The sequence below is a fragment of the Salmo salar genome, chromosome ssa27 (genome assembly GCF_905237065.1).
Source record: "Salmo salar chromosome ssa27, Ssal_v3.1, whole genome shotgun sequence".
NCBI lineage: Eukaryota > Metazoa > Chordata > Actinopteri > Salmoniformes > Salmonidae > Salmo > Salmo salar.
Window position 1 is genome coordinate 42,412,984 of NC_059468.1, and position 26,494 is coordinate 42,439,477.

The 26,494-nt window shown below is 43.7% G+C and overlaps 2 protein-coding genes across 4 annotated transcripts in view; both read left to right on the plus strand.

Moving 5' to 3' along the window:
• The first annotated feature begins 2,571 nt into the window (after positions 1-2,571).
• On the plus strand, positions 2,572-13,825 carry LOC106589127 (brain and acute leukemia cytoplasmic protein). Its single transcript, XM_045709473.1, has 4 exons — positions 2,572-2,881; positions 4,082-4,209; positions 4,529-4,641; positions 13,728-13,825. Exons 1-4 carry the CDS (start codon positions 2,755-2,757, stop codon positions 13,735-13,737), a joined length of 378 nt encoding a protein of 125 aa, XP_045565429.1. The 5' UTR covers positions 2,572-2,754; the 3' UTR covers positions 13,738-13,825.
• A 1,521-nt stretch (positions 13,826-15,346) lies between these two features.
• Positions 15,347-26,494, plus strand: part of LOC106589129 (protein spire homolog 1) — a 111,473-nt gene continuing 100,325 nt past the window's right edge. For all 3 annotated transcript variants that reach the window (XM_014178832.2, XM_045709471.1, XM_045709470.1), the window contains exon 1: positions 15,347-15,858. In XM_014178832.2, coding sequence (XP_014034307.1) covers positions 15,537-15,858 — 322 coding nt within the window. In that variant the 5' untranslated portion in view covers positions 15,347-15,536. The remainder of the gene's footprint in view (positions 15,859-26,494) is intronic.

A 26,494-nucleotide genomic window follows, 5' to 3' on the forward strand; every position in this document is an offset into this window, starting at 1 on the left:
TCTAAATAAAATGATGCAGTAAAACTGTGTGATTTCAGAAGCACCAATGCAAGTAGGTTGTGACAGAAATTGATTTTGGGCTGAACAGGGCGGCTGCTGTCCATGGTTCCAGACTGAACTCTGACACGGAACCCAAACCGGGCTGCGCGCCATCGTCCGCTATCGTGCATAAATGTATTTTGTCCCCCCACACCAAACGTGATCACGACACGCAGGTTAAAATATCAAAACAAACTCTGAACCAATGACATTAATTTGGGGACAGGTTGAAAAGCATTAAACATGTATGGCAATTTAGCTAGTTAGCTTGCACTTGCTAGCTAATTTGTCCTATTTAGCTAGCTTGCTGTTGCTAGCTAATTTGTCCTGGGCTATAAACATTGAGTTGTTATTTTACCTGAAATGCACAAGGTCCTCTACTCCGACAATTAATCCACACATAAAACGGCGAACCAAATATTTTCTAGTCATCTCTCTTCCTTCCAGGCTTTTTCATCTTTGAACTTATATGGTGATTGGCATCTACACTTTACTAGTATTACCATGACAACTGGCAAAACATTTCGTCTTTCAATCACCCACGTGGGTATAACCAATGAGGAGATGGCACGTGGGTACCTGCTTCTATAAACCAATGAGGAGATGGTAGAGGCAGGACTTACAGCGCGATCTGCGTCAGAAATAGAACTGATTTCTATTTTAGCCCTTGGCCAACGCGAGCAGTGTGGGTGCAATAATTCCTTTCTACATTTATCGCGCACGCGATGTGTCCGGTCTGGTCAGCATGTGAGAAACATTGGGGAAACGATCTAACTTTCAAGCAATCTCAGAAGAGGTTTTTTTTTTTGTGATTAAATTGCAGTAACATTTAGAATTTAGCCTGTGTCTAATGAGTTCATTACATAATTCATGATTTTGACAGATTATGTGAGGGTCCTTACTATCTGGGATCATTGGGACATCCCCGTTGACGTTAAAATGTAAAATGGTCAAGGGTTAGGTAAGGGTTACGTTAGGGTGAGAGTTTAGGGTAGGGATGTCCCAACGACCCGGATAGTTAAACTGGTCTCAGAGCATGTATTACTATTCTGTATGTAAATCCGAGACTATTCTGTATGTAAATCCGAGACTATTCTGAATGTAAATCCAGGACTATTCTGTATGTAAATCTGAGACACCTCATCTATTATGATGTATTAAATGTCCTATGGTATGGATTAATTTGTGGATGTCCATCACCAATTTCGTTTGATATGTTATGAATTAATATTCGTATTATACGTTATGAATTTACAAAATGTATAATGTTAGGAATTGGCAAAACGTACTATATGTTACGAATTGAAAACATTTATACGTTATGAAATTCTATCTAGGTGGATAATTAGCTAAAATGCTAAATTTATCCCTGATAAGATTCGAACTCGCAACCTTTGGGTTGCTAGACGTTCGCTTTATATGTTATGATATGTTACGAATTCTAGCTAGGTGGCTAACGTTAGGCTAGGGTTTAGGGTTAAGGTTAGGAGTTAGGTTAAAGGGTTAAGGGAAGGGTTAGCTAACATTCTAAATAGATGCAAAGTAGCTAAAAAGTAGTAAGTAGTTAAACAGTTGCTAATTAGCTAACGTTGTCCTTGATGAGATTCGAACTCGCATCTTTTGGGTTGCCAGATGTTCGCACTATATGTAACCATACCAAATGTAACATATCATACTAAAGAAAAATATCAATGCAATATGCAACAATTTCAACAATTTTACAGTTCACATAAGGAAATCAGTCAATTGAAATAAATTAATTAGGCCCTAATTTCACATAACTAGGCAGGGGTGCAGCCCCAAGGGTGGGCCTTGGAGACTTGGGAGACTGGACCACCCACTGGGGTGAAAGGCCTAGCCAATCAGAATGAGTTTTTCCCCACAAAAGGGCTTTATTACAGGCAGAAATACTCCTCAGATTCATCAGCTGTCCGGGTGGCTGGTCTCAGATGATCCCGCAGGTGAAGAAGCCGAATGTGAAGGTCCCGGTTTGGCGTGGTTCCCCGTGGTCTGGAGTTGTGAGGCCGGTTGGACGTACTGACAAATTCTCTAAAACGACGTTGAAGGCGGCTTATGGTAGAGAAATTAACATTCAATTCTCTGGCAACAGCTCTGGTGGACATTCCTGCAGTCAGCATGCCAATTGCACACTCCCTCAAAACATCTGTTGCATTGTGTTGGGTGACAAAACTGCACATTTTAGAGTAACCTTTTATTGTCCCCAGAACAAGGTGCACCTGTGTACTGATAATGCTGTTTAATCAGCTTCTCGATATACCACACCTGTCAGGTGGATTGATTATCTTGGCAAAGGATAAATGCTCACTAACAGGGATGTAAACAAATTTGTTCACTAAATTTGAGAGTAACACATTTTTTTTGGCGTTTGACAAATTTCTGGTAACTTTTATTTCTGCTCATGAAAAATGGGACCAACACTTTACATGTTTAGTTTGTATTTTTGTCAGTATCATTTTAGTGTCCCGGAGTTACGTTTACTATGTTACGTCTGGTGTATGAGACTAGGCTGGGATAGCACTAACCATTCTGTGAGCTATGCGGTGCTGCAAAGCGCAGAATCTTCGCGGTGGATAGAGGCAAACGGTGTAATGGAAGATGCTTTAGCCTAGATGAATCTAACGGGCATTTCGTGGACAGCTGTGTGTCAGTAAAAATTGACACTTTGAAGCGAGCGGTGCAGTGGATGATATTCTGATGGGTTGTGGAGGAAGCCGGTCCGACACAATAATCGAACCGAGGTATCATGAAAGCTGGACCCGAGAAACCGAGTCGACATGGCTCACCAATACAGACGCCGAGGCTGCTCTTTCTACTATCAACAGTAAGAAGTGTCGTGATTGTGGAAAATATTCTGGATTTAAAGCTGAAAAATACGCATGTTGGGTTGGGTAGCTGCTATCATGTAGCTTGTCTATTATACTGCTGTATAAACCCACTGTAGTTTCCCGATACTTTTTTTTAATTGAGGCAGTGAGTATATCATGTATCCGTTCATTGTCATGGTGAATAGCGGCAATTTGGTGTAAATGTATTGGATAAAGACGGGTCAATAATAAGTAATACTGTATGCAGAATCATCTTCACACCAGTGTGCTGAGATGGCCCATATGAACTGTGTGGTTAAGATTGTTTCAATCCACCTCTGTTACAAAGGGTCAGTCTCTCAATGCCCCAATCTGTTTTCATGTACAGTACAGTCAAACTACATAAGGTTATAATCTCACTACTTCTGCCACCTTGTATTGATATGTAATCCCCTACTTCTCTGTGATTTACCTAGACAGCAAAGTACATGTTACAACCTTCATTTAAAATGGATTCAATATTTTAAAAAAAAATCTCACCCATCTACACACAATAACCCATAATGATAAAATGAAAACATGTTTTTAGAAATTGTTTTAAATTTATTGAAGATGAAATGCAGAAATGTAATTTACATTAAGTATTCACACCCCTAAATCAATACTTTGTAGAATCACCTTTGACAGTGATTACAGCTGGGAGTCTTTCTGGGTCAGTCTCTAAGAGCTGGGAGTCTTTCTGGGTCAGTCTCTAAGAGCTGGGAGTCTTTCTGGGTCAGTCTCTAAGAGCTGGGAGTCTTTCTGGGTCAGTCTCTTAGAGCTGGGAGTCTTTCTGGGTCAGTCTCTTAGAGCTGGGAGTCTTTCTGGGTCAGTCTCTTAGAGCTGGGAGTCTTTCTGGGTCAGTCTCTAAGAGCTGGGAGTCTTTCTGGGTCAGTCTCTTAGAGCTGGGAGTCTTTCTGGGTCAGTCTCTAAGATCTTTCCACACCTGGATTGTGCAACATTTGCCCATTTTATTATTTTCTAAATTCTTCAAGTTCTGTCAAATTGGTTGTTGATCATTGCTAGACAGCCATTTTCAGGTCTTGCCATAGATTTTCAAGTAGATAAACTTGGCCACTCAGGAACATTCACTGTCTTCTTGGTAAGCATCTCCAGTGTAGAGTTGGCCCTGTGTTTTAGGTTAATGTCCTGCTGAAAGGTGGATTCTTCTTCTTCAGGTAAAGGGCTGGAGGGTATTCAGAAGGAGAAGAGGATGATGGTGACCACAGGGACCCAGTGTGGGAAGCAGACCCTCACCAGCTCAGGACCCAACCACTGGCGGTCCTGCCACGATATAGGCCTCACTGTATGTCCATACCAAACGGGTAGTCTCCTGACAATCAGATGATGATTGTCATAATCAATGAAACCAGTGTCCTAACAATCAGGATTAAACAGGAGTGGTGGGATTATCATATATAACTTGTTGTTTTGTCTGCTCAGTATTTATCTAAACCATATAGTAGCCTATATAACATGGGTGGTTTATTAATGAATCAGTGCAACTCAAGATGACAGTGTGGGCCTATATACTAAACTATACTACTGTACAGGGTCTGTAATACTAAACTGAAGCCTCCATGTCTATGACTGTTAGGGTGAAATCTTCTCTTGTCCTTTTACAGCAAACAAAAAAGGAGTCCAGAAGAAGAGCATCTAAGGAGGTGCCTGCTCCGTCTAAAGCGGTCCAGTCTGTCAGTGGGGATACCGTCCCACTCAGTCAGGCCGGTGATGAAAGGTGAAAACAGCCAAAGGAGGCTGGAGAATGATGATCCACTGTCTGGTGGAGCTGGAATAGGACTGGAGGGTTGAGCTGGAATAGGCTTGGAGGGTTGAGCTGGAATAGGCCTGGAGGGTTGAGCTGGAATAGGACTGGAGGGTTGAGCTGGAATAGGCTTGGAGGGTTGAGCTGGAATAGGCCTGGAGGGTTGAGCTGGAATAGGCCTGGAGGCTTGAGCTGGAATAGGCCTGGAGGGTTGAGCTGGAATAGGCTTGGAGGGTTGAGCTGGAATAGGCTTGAAGGGTGGAGCTGGAATAGGCTTGGAGGGTGGAGCTGGAATAGGCCTGGAGGGTTGAGCTGGAATAGGCCTGGAGGGTTGAGCTGGAATAGGCCTGGAGGGTTGAGCTGGAATAGGCTTGGAGGGTTGAGCTGGAATAGGCCTGGAGGGTTGAGCTGGAATAGCCCTGGAGGGTTGAGCTGGAATAGGCCTGGAGGGTGGAGCTGGAATAGGCTTGGAGGGTGGAGCTGGAATAGGCCTGGAGGGTTACAGACAAGCCCTGATTCCTGGTGACAAATGTTGCTTGTGTCCCAAATGGCACCCGATTCCCTATGCAGTGCCCTATGCAGTGCCCTATGCAGTGCCCTATGCAGGGAATAGAGTGCCATTTGGGATGCATTCTTTATCTTCACCCCAGGGGTGTGAATTGGGTAAGGCAGACATACCCTAGTTTAACGCCAACTATTTAAAATAGGCTACTAAAATCAGTCCAATCCCCAGTAAAAAGGCAAATGCAGTTTAGTGGGTATTTGGACTGACTTTAGGACCATGCGGAGGGCAGGGAGTGGGAGGGAAGGCTGTTTGTATGTCTGGCTGGCTTTATGAAGAGCGCACACAGCTGCAGGGAACGTTTTCTCAAAACAGTGCAGAGTTAAGATGTCTTTGGCTTCTTTTAGCTGTTCTCCAATTTGCTTTTTAGAATTTTTAAATTGTGTAGAAATAAAGTAAATGAGCTTCAATTTGGTTCAGCTGAAATGACCACCTGCCTCACCCTGCTTCAGCCCCTGCTTCACCCCAATGCACCCTCTCACCCTCCCTCCCTCTCACCCTCCCTCCCTCTCACCCTCACACAGAGACATCGATTACACATGTGGAGGAGGTGCAGAAGGTTCTGGAATGGATGAACTGTGAGCTGGGTGAATGGGTGAACTGCAGATGGATGGATGGGTGAACTGCAGATGGATGGATGGGTGAACTGCAGATGGATGGATGGGTGAACTGCAGATGGATGGATGGGTGAACTGCAGATGGATGGATGGATGGGTGAACTGCAGATGGATGGATGGGTGAACTGCAGATGGATGGATGGGTGAACTGCAGATGGATGGATGGGTGAACTGCAGATGGATGGATGGGTGAACTGCAGATGGATGGATGGGTGAACTGCAGATGGATGGATGGGTGAACTGCAGATGGATGGATGGATGGGTGAACTGCAGATGGATGGATGGGTGAACTGCAGATGGATGGATGGGTGAACTGCAGATGGATGGATGGGTGAACTGCAGATGGATGGATGGATGGGTGAACTGCAGATGGATGGATGGGTGAACTGCAGATGGATGGATGGGTGAACTGCAGATGGATGGATGGGTGAACTGCAGATGGATGGATGGGTGAACTGCAGATGGATGGATGGGTGAACTGCAGATGGATGGATGGGTGAACTGCAGATGGATGGATGGGTGAACTGGGTGAAACAGAGTGGGTGAGTGGGAAGCCAATGAATGATTGAATGGTGTGTATTTACAGGTAGTTAAAAACACGTGTGTGTGTGTGGTCCTGTGAGGCTCAGTCGGTAGAGCTTAGCGTCTTGCAACACCAAGGGGTCGTGGGTATGATTCCCGATGGGGACAACCATATGTAAAATGTATACATGCTAGCTGTGTATACACGCTAGTATTTACACACTAGTGTTGCTGGGAATTAGCTTGCATGAAAACGGAATAGTCCACCGGAAGCCAGAAGTTAAATTTTAACTTACTCTGTTGATTGTCTGTATGTTCTGTCCTAATACAGGGAGGAATTTGAGAAAACGCGTCGAATAGCATATCAATTTACATTCCAAACCTGGGTCTGTTGTGGACCCGCTTCCCTCATGTCAAAAATAAAAGTCCTGCGTGTGTGCCATACCTGCACAAAATTTAAAAAACGCAAGAACTTGTGGGCGACTTTTATTTTGACATGAGGTAAGCGGAGAGAAATTGACCTCTGAGGAACTGTACGGGCCCACAACAGACCCATGTTTGGGAAGTCTGTTTAGTTATAGTACATTCCATGAGATGTTTTTCCTCTCTCATTCTCCCCTGCATAAGGACCAAGCCTACAGACAAAAAAAAAAAAATCGACAGAGTAAGTTGAAATTTTAATTTTGTTACCTGACAAACGGCTTCCGGCGGACTATTCTAATACCCAGCAACACTAGCGTGTAAGTACTGGCATTACTAAACGCAGCTAGATACACAATAGATACACTAAGCGACTTTGGATACAAGCGCCTGCTAAATGGCATGTTATCGTTAGACCAAAAGTGCTGTCCACCGACGACTACAGGGGGCTTTTACAACTAAATATAAATATCCCGCATGTGCCTATACAATAATATTGTCTTATTCCTCTGGGCTCGTATTCATAAAGTGTGTCCGAGTAGCAGTGCTGTTCTCGGATCAGGTCTCCCCTTTCCCATATAGTCTTACCCATTATCTAAAAACGTATCCTAGATCAGCAATACTACTCTGAGACACTTGATGAATACAGACCCTGATTCCTTGTTGAGTTTAGTTATTGTGAATATGATAAACTGCTCTGTAATGGGGTTTTAATCTAGCTGCTCTGTAATGGGGTTTTAATCCATCTGCTCTGTAATGGGGTTTTAATCTAGCTGCTCTGTAATGGGGTTTTAATCTAGCTGCTCTGTAATGGGGTTTTAATCTAGCTGCTCTGTAATGGGGTTTTAATCTAGCTGCTCTGTAATGGGGTTTTAGAGTGGTTTTAATCTAGCTGCTCTGTAATGGGGTTTTAATCTAGCTGCTCTGTAATGGGGTTTTAATCTAGCTGCTCTGTAATGGGGTTTTAATCTAGCTGCTCTGTAATGGGGTTTTAATCTAGCTGCTCTGTAATGGGGTTTTAGAGTGGTTTTAATCTAGCTGCTCTGTAATGGGGTTTTAATCTAGCTGCTCTGTAATGGGGTTTTAATCTAGCTGCTCTGTAATGGGGTTTTAATCTAGCTGCTCTGTAATGGGGTTTTAGAGTGGTTTTAATCTAGCTGCTCTGTAATGGGGTTTTATTCTAGCTGCTCTGTAATGGGGTTTTAGAGTGGTTTTAATCTAGCTGCTCTGTAATGGGGTTTTAATCTAGCTGCTCTGTAATGGGGTTTTAATCTAGCTGCTCTGTAATGGGGTTTTAATCTAACTGCTCTGTAATGGGGTTTTAAGCTGCTCTGTAATGGGGTTTTAGAGTGGTTTTAATCTATCTGCTCTGTAATGGGGTTTTAGAGTGGTTTTAATCTAGCTGCTCTGTAATGGGGTTTTAATCTAGCTGCTCTGTAATGGGGTTTTAAGCTGCTCTGTAATGGGGTTTTAGAGTGGTTTTAATCTATCTGCTCTGTAATGGGGTTTTAGAGTGGTTTTAATCTAGCTGCTCTGTAATGGGGTTTTAGAGTGGTTTTAATCTAGCTGCTCTGTAATGGGGTTTTAATCTAGCTGCTCTGTAATGGGGTTTTAATCTAGCTGCTCTGTAATGGGGTTTTAATCTAGCTGCTCTGTAATGGGGTTTTAGAGTGGTTTTAATCTAGCTGCTCTGTAATGGGATGCTGCTCTGTAATGGGGTTTTAATCTAGCTGCTCTGTAATGGGGTTTTAGAGTGGTTTTAATCTAGCTGCTCTGTAATGGGGTTTTAATCTAGCTGCTCTGTAATGGGGTTTTAATCTAGCTGCTCTGTAATGGGGTTTTAATCTAGCTGCTCTGTAATGGGGTTTTAATCTAGCTGCTCTGTAATGGGGTTTTAATCTAGCTGCTCTGTAATGGGGTTTTAATCTAGCTGCTCTGTAATGGGGTTTTAGTGGTTTTAATCAGTGGACAAAGTCCTCTACCATTCTGCTATCTCAGGACAAGCTTCTGAAATAAATGTATGACATGTTTTTATGCATTTAATTTGAAGTTTTTGCCAGCTGTGTATTCCAGTATGTGTGTTCTGCATGTGTTTGAACCATCTGAGCCTCATAAAGTGGTTTCATCTGACCAAGCAATCTTTGTTGATGACTGATTGGTTTTTTTGGGCTCTTTTCCTACACAAAACAAAGGGCCTCATCCAATCCTAGGCTTATCTTTCCTTCCTCGAAGTAATAATCACTAATTACAATTTCTAAATGGCTGGAGAGGTGAAAGGTCATCTGGTGGAGCCCTTGCGTACACCTTCTTTGGCAGGGTTTTAGGGAAATGGAGGAAAAAAAACAAACATACAAAACAAAATAATCATCAATCAAGTTTACTCGCAGCCCTCAGCAGATCCAGAGACCTGAGAGGACGTCACTGCCCGAGCAATGGACAGCGATGTCTCCATGGCAGCCAAACCACTCTCACCGCTTCAGCATAAGAGACATGTTGAACAGCTCTTATCCTACAATCTCTGCTTCTTTAACCCTTACCGGCCATTCAGTGGACTCAGGTTCAAACGCTTCCCATCACAGTGGAGACATTCAACCTCATCTTCTTTCAGAAAATTAAAAATCACTCGTGTCCGTCTCTCTGCAAACATTCATCACATGTCCAAAACATGCAATTAGAACTCTGCAGCCCCATGGGGACCAATGCCCTCACAGGGAACCTCACTATATCCTATCTATGTGTAGGGGGCCCTTGCATACACCTCTCCAAATCAGTGATTACTTAAAAGGAAGGGAGAAATTGTATTTATTTAACTACGCAAGCCAGTTAAGAACACACTCTTATTTACAATGACGGCCAAACCCGGACGACGCTGGGCCAATTGTGCGCTGCCTTATGGGACGCCTAGTCACAGCTGGATGTGATACAGCCTGGATACAAACCAGGTACTATAGTGACGCCTCTTGCAGTGAGATGCAGTGCCTTAGACCGCTGCGACACTCGGGAGTCCAAGGAAGACAGAGTGCACTTTAAAAAGAATTGGAATGGGGCCTGTGAGTTCAACACGACAGGAGTGCTTGATGTGAATGGACCATGATGGTTGGATAACAATACTGTGTCACCTGTCCAGTAGATGGTGGAGAGACCCTTTATGCTTGAGAGGGTTTGGTGATTGACCATCTTTCTACGGTAGCTTATTTGGACACAACTAAATAGACCTTTCTATTAGGTGGAGTATGATTGTTCCTTAAAAGATAGGGAGGGAAAAGGCAATCCTTTAGGTCATAAATATCTTTACTTTAATTAAATGTCTGACTTCTAGTGGAACCCAGGGTGCATCCAAAATGGCACCACATTCCCTATATAGTGCACTAGGGCCCACAGGACTCTGATGAAAAAAAAGTAGTGTACTACATAGGAAATAATAGGGAGCCATTTCTGCCTCAGTCACAGTAATGGGTAATGGCTTGTCCATGATGAAGGGTTGGTTGTACCAGTTGATGCAGTGGAGAAAAAAAAATGGCTCCTCTTTTGAATGAAGTGTCAAAACACATTAATTCAACTGAACCCACTGGGCACCCATAGAATCAACGTTGTTTCCACGTCAGTAGCCAGTGGGTATTTTTACAGTATGTACACTACATGGCCAAAAGTCCGTGGACTCACCTTCACATTTGTGGACTAGGCAATTTCAGCCACACCAGTTGTTGACGGGTGTATAAAATCGAGCATACAGCCATGCAATCTCCATAGACAAACATTGGCAGTAGAATGGCCTGTACTGAAGAGCTCAGTGACTTTCAAGGTGGCACAGACATAGGATGCCACCTTTCCAAACAAGTCAGTTCATCAAATTGATTCCCTGGTAGAGCTGCCCCCCGGTCAACTGTAAGTGCTGTTATTGTGAAGTGGAAGCATCTAGGAGCAACAACGGCTCAGCCGCTAAGTGGTAGGCTACAAAAGCTGTCCTTGGTTGCAATACTCACTACCGAGTTCCAAACTACCTCTGAAAACAACTGCAGCACAATAACTGTTCATCAGGAGCTTCATGAAATGGGTTTCTATGGCCGAGCAGACGCACACAAGCCTAAGATCACAATGCACCATGCCAAGCGTCGTCTGGAGTGGTGTAAAGCTCGCCGCCATTGGACTCTGGAGCAGTGGAAACGCGTTCTCTGGAGTGATAAATCAAGCTTCACTATCTGGCAGCTCGACAGGCGAATCTGGGTTTGGCGGATGCCAGGAGAACGCTACCTGCCCACACGCATAGTGCCAACTGTAAAGTTTGGTGGAGGAGGAATAATGGTCTGGGACTGGTTTTCATGGTACGGGCCCCTTAGTTCCAGTGAAGGGAAATCTTAATGCTACAACATACAATGACATTCTAGATGTTTCTGTGCTTCCAACTTTGTGGCAACAGTTTGGGGAAGGCCCTTTCCTCTTTCAGCATGACAATGCCCCTGTGCACAAAGCGAGGTCCATACAGAAATGGTTTGTCAAGATCAGTGTGGAAGAATTTGACTGGCTTGCACAGAGCCCCGACCTCAACCCCATTGAACACCTTTGGGATGAATTGGAAAGCCGACTGTGAGCCAGGCCTAATCGCCCAACATCAGTGCTCGACCTCACAAATGCTCTTGTGGCTGAATGGAAGCAAGTCCCTGCAACAATGTTCCAACATCTAGTAGAAATCCTTCCCAGAAGAGTTGAGGCTGTTATAACAGCAAAGGGGGGGGACCAACTCCATATTAATGACTTCCCTGAAGAGTGGAGGCTGTTATAGCAGCAAAGGTGGGGACCAACTCCATATTAATGACTTCCCTGAAGAGTGGAGGCTGTTATAGCAGCAAAAGGGGGACCAACTCCATATTAATGACTTCCCTGAAGAGTGGAGGCTGTTATAGCAGCAAAAGGGGGGGATCCAACTCCATATTAATGCCCATGATTTTGGAATGAGATGTTCAATGAGCAGGTGCCCACATACTTTTGGCCATGTAGTGTATTTCCTCTGTTTTTAGTTCAATAATGTCAACCCTCACCATGAATCTATCTGATGAAAAGCCCCTGAACATCAATGAATACGTGTGTGGACAAGTATAATGAATAATACGTGGACAACTACAAATACTTAGGTGTCCGGCTAAACTGTAAACTCACCTTCCAGACTCACATTAAGCATCTCCAATCTAAATCTAGAATCGGCTTCCTATTTCGCAAAACAAAGCCTCCTTCACTCGCGCTGCCAAACATACCCTCGTAAAACTGACTATCCTACCGATCCTTGACTTCTACGATGTAATTTACAAAATAGCCTCCAACACTCTACTCAGCAAATTGGATGCAGTCTATCACAGTGCCATCCGTTTTGTCACCAAAGCCCCATATACTACCCACCACTGCGACCTGTATGCTCTCGTTGGCTGGCCCTCGCGTCATACTCGTCGCCAAACCCACTGGCTACAGGTCATCTATCAGTCTTTGCTCAGTAAAGCTCTGCCTTATCTCAGCTCACTGGTCACCATAGCAGCACCCACCCGTAGCACGCGCTCCAGCAGGTATATTTTACTGGTCATCCCCTAAAGCCATTTCCTCCTTTCCTTCCAGTTCTCTGCTGCCAATGACTGGAACGAACTGCAAAAATCTCAGAAGCTGGAAACACTTATCTCCCTCACTAACTTTAAGCACCAGCTGTCAGAGCAGCTCACAGATCACTGCACCTGTACATAGCCCATCTGTAATTAGCCCATCCAACTACCTCATCCCCATACATATCTATTTTGCTCCTTTGCACCCCAGTATCTCTACTTGCACATTCATCTTCTGCACATCTATCACTCCAGTGTTTAATTGCTAAATTGTAATTATTTCGCCACTATGGCCTATTTATTGCCTTACCTCCCTTATCCTACCTCATTTGCACACACTGTATATAGATTGTTTCTATTGTGTTATTGACTGTATGTTTGTTTATGTGTAACTCTGTCTTGTTGTTTATGTCGCACTGCTTTGCTTTATCTTGTCCAGGTCGCAGTTGTAAATGAGAACTTGTTCTCAACTGGCCTACCAGGTTAAATAAAGGTGGAATAAAATAATTAATAAAAATACACTACCTTTGTCTGTCTGGATAAACCAGATATTTATAGATATGGATAAACTAGATAGTTATCATATCAACCAATCAAAACAGATATGGATAAACCAGGTAGTTTTTGATATGGATAAACCAGGTAGTTATAGATAAACCAGATATTTATAGATATTGTTAAACTAGATAGTTATCATATCAACCAATCAAAATAGATATGGATAAACCAGATATTTATCACAACAACCAATCAGAATAGATATGGATAAACCAGATATTTATAGATATTGATAAACCAGATATTTATAGATAAACCAGATAGTTACCAATCATCTATTTTCCTTTTCAATAAAAAAAAACCACATGTATGATGAACCTTAAACTATAACAACATCTATTTATCATAATCCACTGATGGAGAACAACATTTTGGTTCAAAAGGATGACATATTTGGATGTTTTATTTATTTTTTACTTTTATTTAACTAGGCAAGTCAGTTAAGAACAAATTCTTATTTCAATGATGGCCTAGGAACAGTGGGTTAACTGGCTTGTTCAGGGGCGAAACGACAGATTTTTGCCTTGTCAGCTCGGGGATTTGATCTTGCAACCTTTCGGTTACTGGTCCAACGCTCTAACCACTAGGCTACCTGCCATGGTTCACAGATAAGGTGCTGAAGAAAATGTAGATGTATGTATGTTGTAAGTCTTTGTACGCAATGCAAGGTATAAAGTACTTTAAAGTATTACTTAATTCATTTTTTGGGATATATGTACTTTAATTTACTATTGATATTTTTGAATACTTTTACTTCACTACATTGCTAAATAAAATTACATTTTGAATGCTTAACAGGACAGAATAATGGCCCAATTCACACACTTATCAAGAGAACATCCCTGCTCTTCCCGACTGCCTCTGATCTGGAGGACTCACTAAACAGAGAACATCCCTGGTCGTCCCTACTGCCTCTGATCTGGTGGCCTCACTAAACAGAGAACATCCCTGGTCATCCCTACTGCCTGTGATCTGGAGGACTCACTAAACAGAGAACATCCCTGGTCATCCCTACTGCCTGTGATCTGGAGGACTCACTAAACAGAGAACATCACTGGTCATCCCTACTGCCTGTGATCTGGAGGACTCACTAAACAGAGAACATCCCTGGTCATCCCTACTGCCTGTGATCTGGAGGACTCACTAAACAGAGAACATCCCTGGTCATCCCTACTGCCTGTGATCTGGAGGACTCACTAAACAGAGAACATCCCTGGTCATCCCTACTGCCTCTGATCTGGAGGACTCACTAAACAGAGAACATCCCTGGTCATCCCTACTGCCTCTGATCTGGAGGACTCACTAAACAGAGAACATCCCTGGTCATCCTTACTGCCTCTGATCTGGAGGACTCACTAAACAGAGAACATCCCTGGTCATCCCTACTGCCTGTGATCTGGAGGACTCACTAAACAGAGAACATCCCTGGTCATCCCTACTGCCTCTGATCTGGAGGACTCACTAAACAGAGAACATCCCTGGACATCCCTACTGCCTCTGATCTGGAGGACTCACTAAACAGAGAACATCCCTGGTCATCCCTACTGCCTCTGATCTGGAGGACTCACTAAACAGAGAACATCCCTGGTCGTCCCTACGGCCTCTGATCTGGAGGACTCACTAAACAGAGAACATCCCTGGTCATCCCTACTGCCTCTGATCTGGAGGACTCACTAAACAGAGAACATCCCTGGTCATCCCTACTGCCTCTGATGGAGGACTCACTAAACACACATGCTTCGTTTGTAAATTATGTCTGAGTGTTAAAGTGTGCCCCTGGCGATCCATAAATAAAAGAAAAAACAAGAAAATCGTGACATCTGGTTTGTTTAAAATACTTTAAAACTTTTACGCAAGTAGTATTTTACTTGAGTCATTTTTATGAAGGTATCTTTACTTTTACTCAAGTATGAGAATTGGGTACTTTTTACACCGCTGTTTGTACGTTGTTTAAGTCATGTGTAGCTTTTTTGTTTGTTTTGTTAATCAATGTATGTTATTCGTTGTTAAACGAAAACGTTAGAATATCTGGTAGGCTCTGAGACCATGCGGCACATGCCATCACTGGCGTCAAAGATGATCTATTATATTGACAAGAAAGCCGAGGGACCGCTCTACCTACATGTCCTCAAAGAGTTAAGGCAAGTGAGATCAGGTGGGCCCATTGTAGCCACTGACAGGACAGATACGCACAACTGAGTCGTTTTCCTCAAAGTTGCCGAAATGTCACCTGCATCCACTTATATCAGTACATTTGTAAAAGTTCAAACATTACGAACAGTCTATTCGATCAAATAAGCCTCACGTAATTCGACACTCTCTCGCAAACCTCCAATGCAAAAAGGTTTTAGCTCACGGAGACAGATTTTGGGCGGAGTAAATCCTCTCGCTTTTCTTCCTCTGTGTTGGCGGCCATAATAAACCCCTGTACGTGAAATCAGTGGATGAAACACTGTTGAGGAATACGGCCGTAACCATCTCTTTTTCAGTAACAACACGCGTTTCTCATACAGCTATATAGATATATGTTTTTCTCTCTCGAAGACTGCCATTATTTACGTGGATATAATATTATGTTGTTTAGATGGCTTAACGGCCGGGGACGGAATGTTAATCTCACCAACGCTTCTCCAAGATATCCGCGTTGACCAGTATCTGAACTCCTGGGACATGAACATGGACATCGCCGATGGATCGGAGGATCTTTCCTTGGAGGAGATTTTATCATTGTACAGCCAGCCGATCAACGAAGAGCAGGCGTGGGCTGTTTGTTACCAATGTTGCAGAACTTTAGCGCGGAAACACCGGAAGACAAATTCCAAGACTTCTGGCTCATCTGTTGGGGATTTGACGAGAAGGATAGAAGGACCTGGAGATGTACGGATTCTGAGAGATGGAACGGTTACATTGCACCACCAAGACAGCACAGGTAAACAACACAATGTCTGTCAAAATCTTAATACATTTTTGGTCCCACTAGGCTTTTTGATTACTATCTAGGTTCCCCTATTTGCATTATTACCTAAGGTGAACATATCTAAGTGGTTAGGATACATTTGCATTGGATACACAAATATTTGTATTTATAATTCCATAATCTATGGTGATAATAAAAGCTATACTTTCCTGTCGCACCCAAGGACAAGCTTTTGGAGACATCCTGCATCAGAGTGGCCATATTGTTTATTTCTGCCAGGTGTTGATATGGTTTACACACCTGCAATGCATTTTATTAGACAAGTCAGTTAAGAACACGTTGTTATTTACAATGACGCGCTACCAAAAGGCCTCCTGCGGGGGACGGGGGCTGGGATTAAACATATAGGACAAAACGCATCATGAGGAGACACACCACAATACTACATAATGAGACCTAAGACCAACATAGCATGTGACAGCAACACAGCGTGGCAGCAACACAGCGTGGCAGCAACACATAGTACAAAAATGATTGGGCACAGACAACAGCGCAAAGGGCAAGAAGGTAGAGAGAACAGTACATTACGTGAAGCTGCCACAACTGTCAGTAAGAGTGTCCATGATTGTGTCTTTGAATGAAGAGATAAAACTGACCAGTTTTAGTGTTTTTTGCAGCTCGTTCCAGTCTCTAGCTGCAGCGAACTGAAAAGAGGAGCGACCCAGGGATGTGTGTGTGCTTTTGTAACAGTGTAGGTTCCGTCCCTCTCTTCGCCCCAACCTGGGCTCAAACCAGGGACCCTCTGCACACATCAACAACTGACGACATCGGTTACACTTTGGGGACCTTTAACAGAATGTGACTGGCAGAACGGGTGTTGTATGTGGGGGATGAAGGCTGCAGTAGATATCTCCGATAGGGGGGAGTGAGGCCTAAGAGGGTTTTATAAATAAGTGTCAACCAGTGGGTCTTGCGACAGGTATACAGAGATGACCAGTTTACAGAGGAGTATAGAGTGCAGTGATGTGTCCTATAAGGAGCATTGGTGGCAAATCTGATGGCCAAACCACATTACCTTTTGTTTTGGAGGTGTTCAGAACAAGGTTAAGGGTAGAGAAAGCTTGTTGGACACTAAGAAAGCTTTGTTGTAGAGCATTTAACACAAAATCCGGGGAGGGGCCGGCTGAGTATAAGACTGTATCATCTGCATATAAATGGATGAGAGAGCTTCCTACTGCCTGAGCTGTGTTGTTGATGTAAATTGAGAAGAGTGTGGGGCCTAGGATCAAGCCTTGGGGTACTCCCTTGATGACAGGCAGTGGCTGAGACAGCAGAAGTATTCATGCAACTGGTGTGAAATGGCTAGCTAGTTAGCGGGATGCGTGCTAATAGTGTTTCAAGTGGTGACGTCACTCGCTCTGAGACCTTGAAGTAGTTGTTCCCCTTGCTCTGCAAGGGCTACGGCTTTTGTGGAGCGATGGGTAACGATGCTTAGTGGGAGGCAGTTGTCGATGTGTGCAGAGGGTCCCTGGTTCGAGCCCAAGTAGGGGCGAGGAGAGGGACAGAAGCAACTCTGTTACATTCACACCCCATAACCTTTTCCACATTTTGTTGTTACCGCCTGAATGTAAAATAGCTTAATATGAGATTTTGTGTCACTGGCCTAATACCCCATCATGCCAAAGTGGAATTATGCTTTTAGAATTGTTTACAAATGAATAATAAAAAATATGAAATGTCTTGAGTCAATAAGTATTCAACCCCTTTGTTATGGCAAGCCTTAAATTCAGGAGTAAAAATGTGCTTAACAAGTCACATAATAAGCTGCATGGACTCACTCTGCAATAATAGTGTTTACCATGATTTTGTAATGACTACCTCATCTCTGTACCCCTCACATCGAATTATCTGTAAGGTCCCTCAGTCAAGTAGTGAATTTCAAACACCGACTCAACCACAATGACCAGGGAGGTTTTCCAATACCTCACAGAGAAGGACACCTATTGGTAGATGGGTAAAAAAAAGCAGACATTGAATATCCCTTTGTGGTGAAGTTACTAATTATACTTTTGGATGGTGTATCAATACACCCAGTCATTACAAAGATACAGGTGTCCTTCCTAACTCAGTTGCCGGAGAGGAAGGAAACCACTCAGGGATTTCACCATGAGGCCAATGTTGACTTTAAAACAGTTACAGAGTTTAATGGCTGTGACAGGAGAAAACTGAGGATGGATCAACAACATTGTAGTTACTCTACAATACTAAGCTAAATGACAGAGTGAAAAGAAAGCCTATACAGAATAAAAATATTTTAAGGCACTAAAGTAAAACTGCAAAAAATATGCCAAAGAAATCAACTTTGTCCTGAACACAAAGCGTTATGTTTTGGGCAAATCCAAAACAACACTTCTGAGTACAATGGTGGTGGCTGCATCCTATTATGAGTATGCTTGTCATCGGCAAGGACTAGGGAATTGTTTTTAGGATAAAAATAAATGGAATAGAGCTAAGCAGAGGAGAAAATGTAGAGTAAGTTAAGGGGTATGAATACTTTATTTAGGCACCGTATACATTTATTTAGCCTAGGCAGCCGATAACGGTCGCTAGGTCTGCACTATCGCGACCAGGGGGTCTGTCTATAGTGACGCCGCATGCAGTGAGATGCACTGAGATGCAGTGCCTTACAGGCTTGACCACACCGCTCGCGTCACATGCACAAGCATTGCAAAATAAATTTAGAAATCTGTTATTGAAATATTGCACCCACACTGCTCGCGCGCACCAACGAGCGTCTGCGTTGCCAAGGGCTAAAATAGAAGTCAGTTCTATTTCTGACGCAGATCGCGCTGAAAGTCCTGCCTCTCCCATCTCTTCATTGGTTTATAGAAGCAGGTACCCACGTGCCATCTCCTCATTGGTTATACCCACGTGGGTGACTGAAAGACGAACGAGGTCGGTGGCGGTAATGCACCTAATTTATGAAAGTTGCCAATCGCAATATAAAGTCAAGAGAAGAAAAGGCCTGGAAGGAAGAGGGATGACTAGAAAATATTCGGTTGGCCGTTTTATGTGTGGATTAATTGGCGGAGTAGAGGACCTTGTGCATTTCAGGTAAAATAACAACTCAATGTTTATATCCCAGGACAAATTAGCTAGCAACAGCAAGCTAGCTAAATGGGACAAATTAGCTAGCAAGTGCAAGCTAACTAGCTAAATAGCCATAAATGTTTAATGCTTTTCAACCTGTCCCCAAATGAATAATTGGTTCAGAGTTTGTTTTGATATATTTAACCTGCGTGTCGTGATCACGTTTGGTGTAGGGGGACAAAATACATTTATGCACGACCCGCGCAGCCGATTTGGGTTCCGTGTCAGACCGCTGCGCCACTCGGGCAAATAAGAGCCACGTTAGCAGCCACCACTGATCTAATGTCATAGGTGCACAAACCACAAAGTGAAAAAGATAATTTTAGAGTATTTAGAACACCCACTGTCCTCTAAACAAGATTGTGCTGCTGATGCCAAGTCCCATAGCAGTCTCTTTCTGCTGTGAAGCAGAGGGTAACAACACAAGTAGTGCAGGTGATGGGAGATTGCTTGTGGCACAGAGTACAACGACGCCTCCCTGCTGTGCTCTTTTGGCCCTGAGGCACATTCAGGTCTGCAGTTATGTATTTTGGCAGGGGTGGGTGTGGAGCCAGAGACAGCAGCAGGGGTCAGACTGGAAGAACCAGTTCCTACATTTGAATGACTGGGGGATGGAGGACTTGAATGTGGTGTCTTTGGAGTCCCAGAGGCCATCGGAGTCTCTACCATGATTTAAAAAAAAATCAGTTAGAACTCAAGTTTACTTATTTTATTAACCTTCATTTTAGCAGGGGGTGAACCCTGCGTTTTTCATTTTTTATTTCACCTTTATTTAACCAGGTAGGCTAGTTGAGAACAAGTTCTCATTTACAACTGCGACCTGGCCAAGATAAAGCAAAGCAGTGCGACAGAAACAACAGAGTTACACATGGCATAAACAAACGTACAGTCAAAAACACAATAGAAAAAGTCTATATACAGTGTGTGCAAATGGCGTGAGGAGGTAAGGCAATAAATAGGCCATAGTAGCAAAGTAATTACAATTTATCAAATTAACACTGGAGTGACAGATGAGCAGATGATGATGTGCAGATGATGGTGTGTAAGTAATGATACTGGTGTGCAAAAGAGCAGCAAAGTAAATAAAAACAATATGGGGATGAGGTAGGTAGATTGGATGGGCTATTGACAGATGGGCTATGTACAGCTGCAGCGATCGGTTAGCTGCTCAGATAGCTGATGTTTAAAGTTAGTGAGGGAAATAAGTCTCCAGTTTCAGCAATTTTTGCAATTCGTTCAAAGGCCAAAGGGCCAAAGGAGGTGTTGGCTTTGGGGATGACCAGTGAGATATACCTGCTGGAGCGCGTGCTACGGGTGGGTGTTGCTATGGTGACCAGTGAGCTGAGATAAGGCGGGGCTTTACCTAGCATAGACTTATAGATGACCTGTAGCCAGTGGGTCTGGCGACGAATATGTAGCGAGGGCCAGCCGACGAGAGTATAAGGGGCTTTGGTAACAAAACGGATGGCACTGTGATAGACTGCATCCAATTTGCTGAGTGTTGGAGGCTATTTTGTAGATGACGTCGCCGAAGTTGAGGATTGGTAGAATAGTCAGTTTTACGAGGGTATGTTTGGCGGTGTGAGTGAAGGAGGCTTTGTTGCGAAATAGGAAGCCGATTCTAGATTGAACTTTGGATTGGAGATGCTTGATGTGAGTCTGGAAGGAGAGTTTACAGTCTAACCAGACACCTAGGTATTTGTAGTTGTCCACGTATTCTAGGTCAGAACCGTCCAGAGTAGTGATGCCGGACGGGCGGGCAGCGAACGGTTGAAAAGCATGCATTTGGTTTTACTAGCGTTTAAGAGCAGTTGGAGGCCACGGAAGGAGTGTTGTATGGCATTGAAGCTCGTCTGGAGGTTAGTTAACACAGTGTCCAAAGAAGGGCCAGATATATACAGAATGGTGTCGTCTGCGTAGAGGTGGATCAGGGAGTCACCCGCAGCAAGAGCGACATCGTTGATTATATACAGAGAAAATAGTCGGCCCGAGAATTGAACCCTGTGGTACCCCCATAGACTGCCAGAGGTCCGGTCACTACTTTAACCTTTATTTAGCAGGGGGTGAGCCCTGCATCACTACTTTAACCTTTATTTAGCAGGGGGTGAGCCCTGCATCAATACTTTAACCTTTATTTAGCAGGGGGTGAGCCCTGCATCACTACTTTAACCTTTATTTAGCAGGGGGTGAGCCCTGCATCACTACTTTAACCTTTATTTTAGCAGGGGGTGAGCCCTGCATCACTACTTTAACCTTTATTTTAGCAGGGGGTGAGCCCTGCCATCACTACTTTAACCTTTATTTTAGCAGGGGGTGAGCCCTGCATCACTACTTTAACCTTTATTTTAGCAGGGGGTGAGCCCTGCATCACTACTTTAACCTTTATTTTAGCAGGGGGTGAGCCCTGCATCAATACACAACACATCCTATTAAACAGAGCATTTGGAAAGTATTCAGACCCCTTGACTTTTTCCACATTTTGTTATGTTACAGCCTTAATCTAAAATGGATTAAATTGCCCCCCCCCCCAATCTACACACAATACCCCATAATGACAAAGCAAAAATAGGTTTTTAGAAATGTTTCCAAATATCGCATTTACTTAAGTATAAGTATTCAGACCCTTTACTCAGTACTTTGTTGAAGCACCTTTGGCAGCAATTGCAGCCTCGAGTCTTCTTGGGTACGATGCTACAAGCTTGGCATACCTGTATTTGGAGAGTTTATCCCATTCTTCTCTGTAGATCCTCTCAAGCTCTGTCAGGTTGAAGGCAGAGCGTTGCTGCACCGCTATTTTCCAGAAAAGTCCAGGTTCTGGCTGCGCCACTCAAGGATATTCAGAGACTTGTCCCAAAGCCACTCCTGCATTGCGTTGGCTGCATGCTTAGGGTCGTTGTCCTGTTGGAAGGTGAACCTTCTCCCCAGTCTGAGGTCCTAAGCGCTCTGCAGCAGCTCTACGGACAATTCCTTCGACCTCATGGCTTGGTTTTTGCTCTGACAAGCAATGTCATTGTGAGACCTTTATATAGACAGGTGTGTGCCTTTCTAAATCATGTCCAATCATTTGAATTTACCACAGGTGGGCTCCAATCAAGTTGTAGAAACATCTCAAGGATGATCAATGGAAACAGGATGCACCTGAGCTCAATTTAGAGTCTCATAGTAAAGGGTCTGAATACTTATGTAAATAAGGTATTTCAGTTCTTTTCACTTTGTCATTATTGGGTGTTGTGTGTAGATTCAGGGGACGATTTAATCCATTTCAGAATAAGGCTGTAACGTAACAAAATGTGTAAAAATGGAAGGGGTCTAAATACTTGCACTGTATGGGGAACACAATCACTACAATGAAATATGTGGACCAATGGGCAATAAGACACTCAACACCACAGCCAATGTATGTCACAGCCAACATCACATCACATCACATCACATAGGCTATGCTAATACATAGCCAACATCACATACACATAGGCTATGCTAATACATGGCCAACATCACATACACATAGGCTATGCTAATACATGGCCAACATCACATAGGCTATGCTAATACATGGCCAACATCACATACACATAGGCTATGCTAATACATAGCCAACATCACATACACATAGGCTATGCTAATACATAGCCAACATCACATACACATAGGCTATGCTAATACATAGCCCACATCACATACACATAGGCTATGCTAATACATAGCCCACATCACATACACATAGGCTATGCTAATACATAGCCCACATCACATACACATAGGCTATGCTAATACATAGCCCACATCACATACACATAGGCTATGCTAATACATAGCCCACATCACATACACATAGGCTATGCTAATACATAGCCCACATCACATACACATAGGCTATGCTAATACATAGCCAACATCACATACACATAGGCTATGCTAATACATAGCCAACATCACATACACATAGGCTATGCTAATACATGGCCAACATCACATACACATAGGCTATGCTAATACATGGCCAACATCACATACACATAGGCTATGCTAATACATGGCCAACATCACATACACATAGGCTATGCTAATACATTGTATACATCACATACACATAGGCTATGCTAATACATAGCCCACATCACATACACATAGGCTATGCTAATACATAGCCCACATCACATACACATAGGCTATGCTAATACATAGCCCACATCACATACACATAGGCTATGCTAATACATAGCCCACATCACATACACATAGGCTATGCTAATACATAGCCCACATCACATACACATAGGCTATGCTAATACATGGCCCACATCACATACACATAGGCTATGCTAATACATGGCCAACATCACATACACATAGGCTATGCTAATACATGGCCAACATCACATGCACATAGGCTATGCTAATACATGGCCAACATCACATACACATAGGCTATGCTAATACATTGTATACATCAGGTTATGTATGTCTGTAAAATCTCATGAATATGCAACCATATAAACAACTCCATTAGCATAAGAAGCAAAAACATATTTTTCTTACTGATCTAAAAGTGGATAGTTTCCTTCCCAAAACATTTTATTCTGCTCTGGAATCAAAACTGTGTTAACTCAGTCCTCATCCATTCGTTCCGTGTCACTCTCTCGGTCAATTTCTGCAATAATCTCATCCAATTTTGTATACTTGGACTTTGATTTAGCTTTAGCACTCTTATTGCTATGTTTTACTTTTTCAGTTTTTAAAAGTTATTAGAAGAGAACGAACCGCTGCGTAACGTAAACTACCGTTCATCCTGTTCGCTTTCGCCTTTAGAATGAACACTGGCTCATTGGCTATCTAGCTAGCTTTGTTTCAAAACGATAGGTGGTCATTGGACCAAGACACTGTCACTCAAGTTAACACCGCTCATCTCATTGGTGTGTAATGATGGCTGACCTTCATGGGCTAATTACGTAATGTAGAATGATGAAACAAGTTTGGTTGCCTTTTTTAGAGTGTCTGAGGATTGCACAGAAACCGGACTTGACCGGGTTAAGCCAGGTTTTGCCGACTAGTAAGCCAGAGAACAACTAGTCTAGCACAGGCAGGAACCCACCGAACACAACAACAACGGTTATCAAAACGTCACGCCACGGTAAGCCCACACAAAAGTGTTACTAAAATTCCCTTCGGGTTAAATGAATGGTAGAAAAACGTTTGGAACCATTTCCCTGTTTGACCCCTAGGTTTTATGGGTCTTATGACACCTTCACAGTGGGGCTCTATCACAGCCATTGAACTCTGTCACTATTTTTTTAAAGTCACCATTGGCCTCATGGTGAAATCCAGAAAGGTTTCCTTCCTCTCTGGCAACTGAGTTATTGATGCACCTTTCAAAGTCTAATTCATAACTTCACCATGCTCAAAGGGATAGTCACTTTTTAATTTTTGTAATGTTTTTGTAAAAATGTTTTACCCATGTACTGTACCAATAGGTGCCCTTTACGAGGCATTTGAAAACCTCTCTGATCTTTGTGGTTGATTCTGTGTTTTGAAATTCACTGCTCGACTGAGGGACCTTACAATTATCTTTATGAATGGGGTACAGAGATGAGGTAGTCGTTCAAAAATCATGTCAAACACTTTCACACGGTGAGTCCATGCAACTTATGTGACTTGTTAAGAAAAAAAATCTCAATTAATTTAGGCTTGCCATAACAAAGAGCTTGAATAATTATTGACTTGAGACATTTAAGCTTTAAATGTGACATTTCAGTTTTAAATGTGTAAAAATGTCGACAAACTACTCCACTTTGACATTATGGGGTATTTTGTGTTAATTTAATCAATTTTAAATTCAGGCTGTAACACAACAGAATGTGGAATAAGTCAAGGGGTGTGAATACTTTCTGAAGGCACTGCATTTGTTTCTAACAGTGAATGATTTCAGAACAATCTGAGATTGTGGATGTGGAAATCCTCTTGTGCTTTTTGAGGTGGAACGATCCACCTCTTGTTTTCCTGTTTGCGCTGTTCTGTTTGGCGCTTATTCACGATCCACCTCCCCCCTCTGAGACACACACACACACACACACACACCCTCCACTCTCTCTCCCTGTTGATACACAGCACGGGAGGCCATTTAGATAGTGAGACATAGTGTGACACCAGCTGGTTTCTGTTGTCTTTTGGGTTGTCAAACCTACGTAATATCACATCCAGAGCACAGTCTCTGAGTGGGCATTAGACACCTTTCATAGGATGACACGGGTCAGGCGTCAGAACATGAAAAATAACCTTCCTGTTTGACTGAATCAGAGCCTGAGTGAGGTATTTCGGCAAGGAACGTCTGCCTGTCCTGCCGCTGATTATGTCAGGATGAGAAAGACGTGAGGTTTATTAGGCAGATGCCTAGCGCTGGCTAGTTCAGGAGGTCGCTGGCAGATGCCTAGCGCTGGCTAGTTCAGGAGGTCGCTACCAGAGCGGAGCGCTGGCTAGTTCAGGAGGTCGCCACCACCAGAGCGGAGCGCTGGCTAGTTCAGGAGGTCGCCACCACCAGAGCGGAGCGCTGGCTAGTTCAGGAGGTCGCCACCACCAGAGCGGAGCGCTGGCTAGTTCAGGAGGTCGCCACCACCAGAGCGGAGCGCTGGCTAGTTCAGGAGGTCGCCACCACCAGAGCGGAGCGCTGGCTAGTTCAGGAGGTCGCCACCACCAGAGCGGAGCGCTGGCTAGTTCAGGAGGTCGCCACCACCAGAGCGGAGCGCTGGCTAGTTCAGGAGGTCGCCACCACCAGAGCGGAGCGCTGGCTAGTTCAGGAGGTCGCCACCAGAGCGGAGCGCTGGCTAGTTCAGGAAGTTACTACCCTATACTACCAGATAAGCAAATCAGTGGTTAGTCTGTTAGACTATGCCCTATTCCCTAGAGCTGACTGTAACCCAGGCAACCAGTGCTTAGACCTATCTGATCAATGACACTGACCCTTAGACCTGTCTGAACAATGACATACTGACTGTCGCAGCAAGGGCCTATCTTTCAGACAGAAGAAGACATTTGCATTCTGATTCAGGCCAGAAGGAATTGAACAAATCATCCTTGGAGATTGTTTCAGTATGTCCGGCTCTAGTATACACATAGCTGCGCTAAAGATCAGTCCGTAGAATGAAAATTGCTCTCACTCCCCCTCCTCATTGCTGCATCTACAGCAGTGTCTGAATACCCACTGTGATTTAAGAAGGAGAGGGGCGAGTAGAGCGAGCAGGAGACTGAGATGAAGAGAGAGGGGGAGGGAGATGAAGAGAGAGAAGGGGAGGGAGATGAAGAGAGAGGGGGAGGGAGATGAAGAGAGAGGGGGAGGGAGATGAAGAGAGAGAGGGGGAGGGAGATGAAGAGAGAAGGAGAGAGGGGGAGGGAGATGAAGAGAGAAGGAGAGAGGGGGAGGGAGATGAAGAGAGAGGGGGGAGGGAGATGAAGAGAGAGAGGGGAGGGAGATGAAGAGAGAGGGGGAGGGAGATGAAGAGAG

What these genes read in the sequence shown, in the direction of transcription:
- LOC106589127 (XM_045709473.1), top strand. Translation starts at nt 2,755, where the DNA reads ATGGGTTGTGGAGGAAGCCGGTCCGACACAATAATCGAACCGAGGTAT. An exon ending in TGCTCTTTCTACTATCAACA is followed by an intron (nt 2,882 to 4,081) that starts GTAAGAAGTGTC and finishes CTTCTTCTTCAG; the next exon opens with GTAAAGGGCTGGAGGGTATT. An exon ending in GCCACGATATAGGCCTCACT is followed by an intron (nt 4,210 to 4,528) that starts GTATGTCCATAC and finishes GTCCTTTTACAG; the next exon opens with CAAACAAAAAAGGAGTCCAG.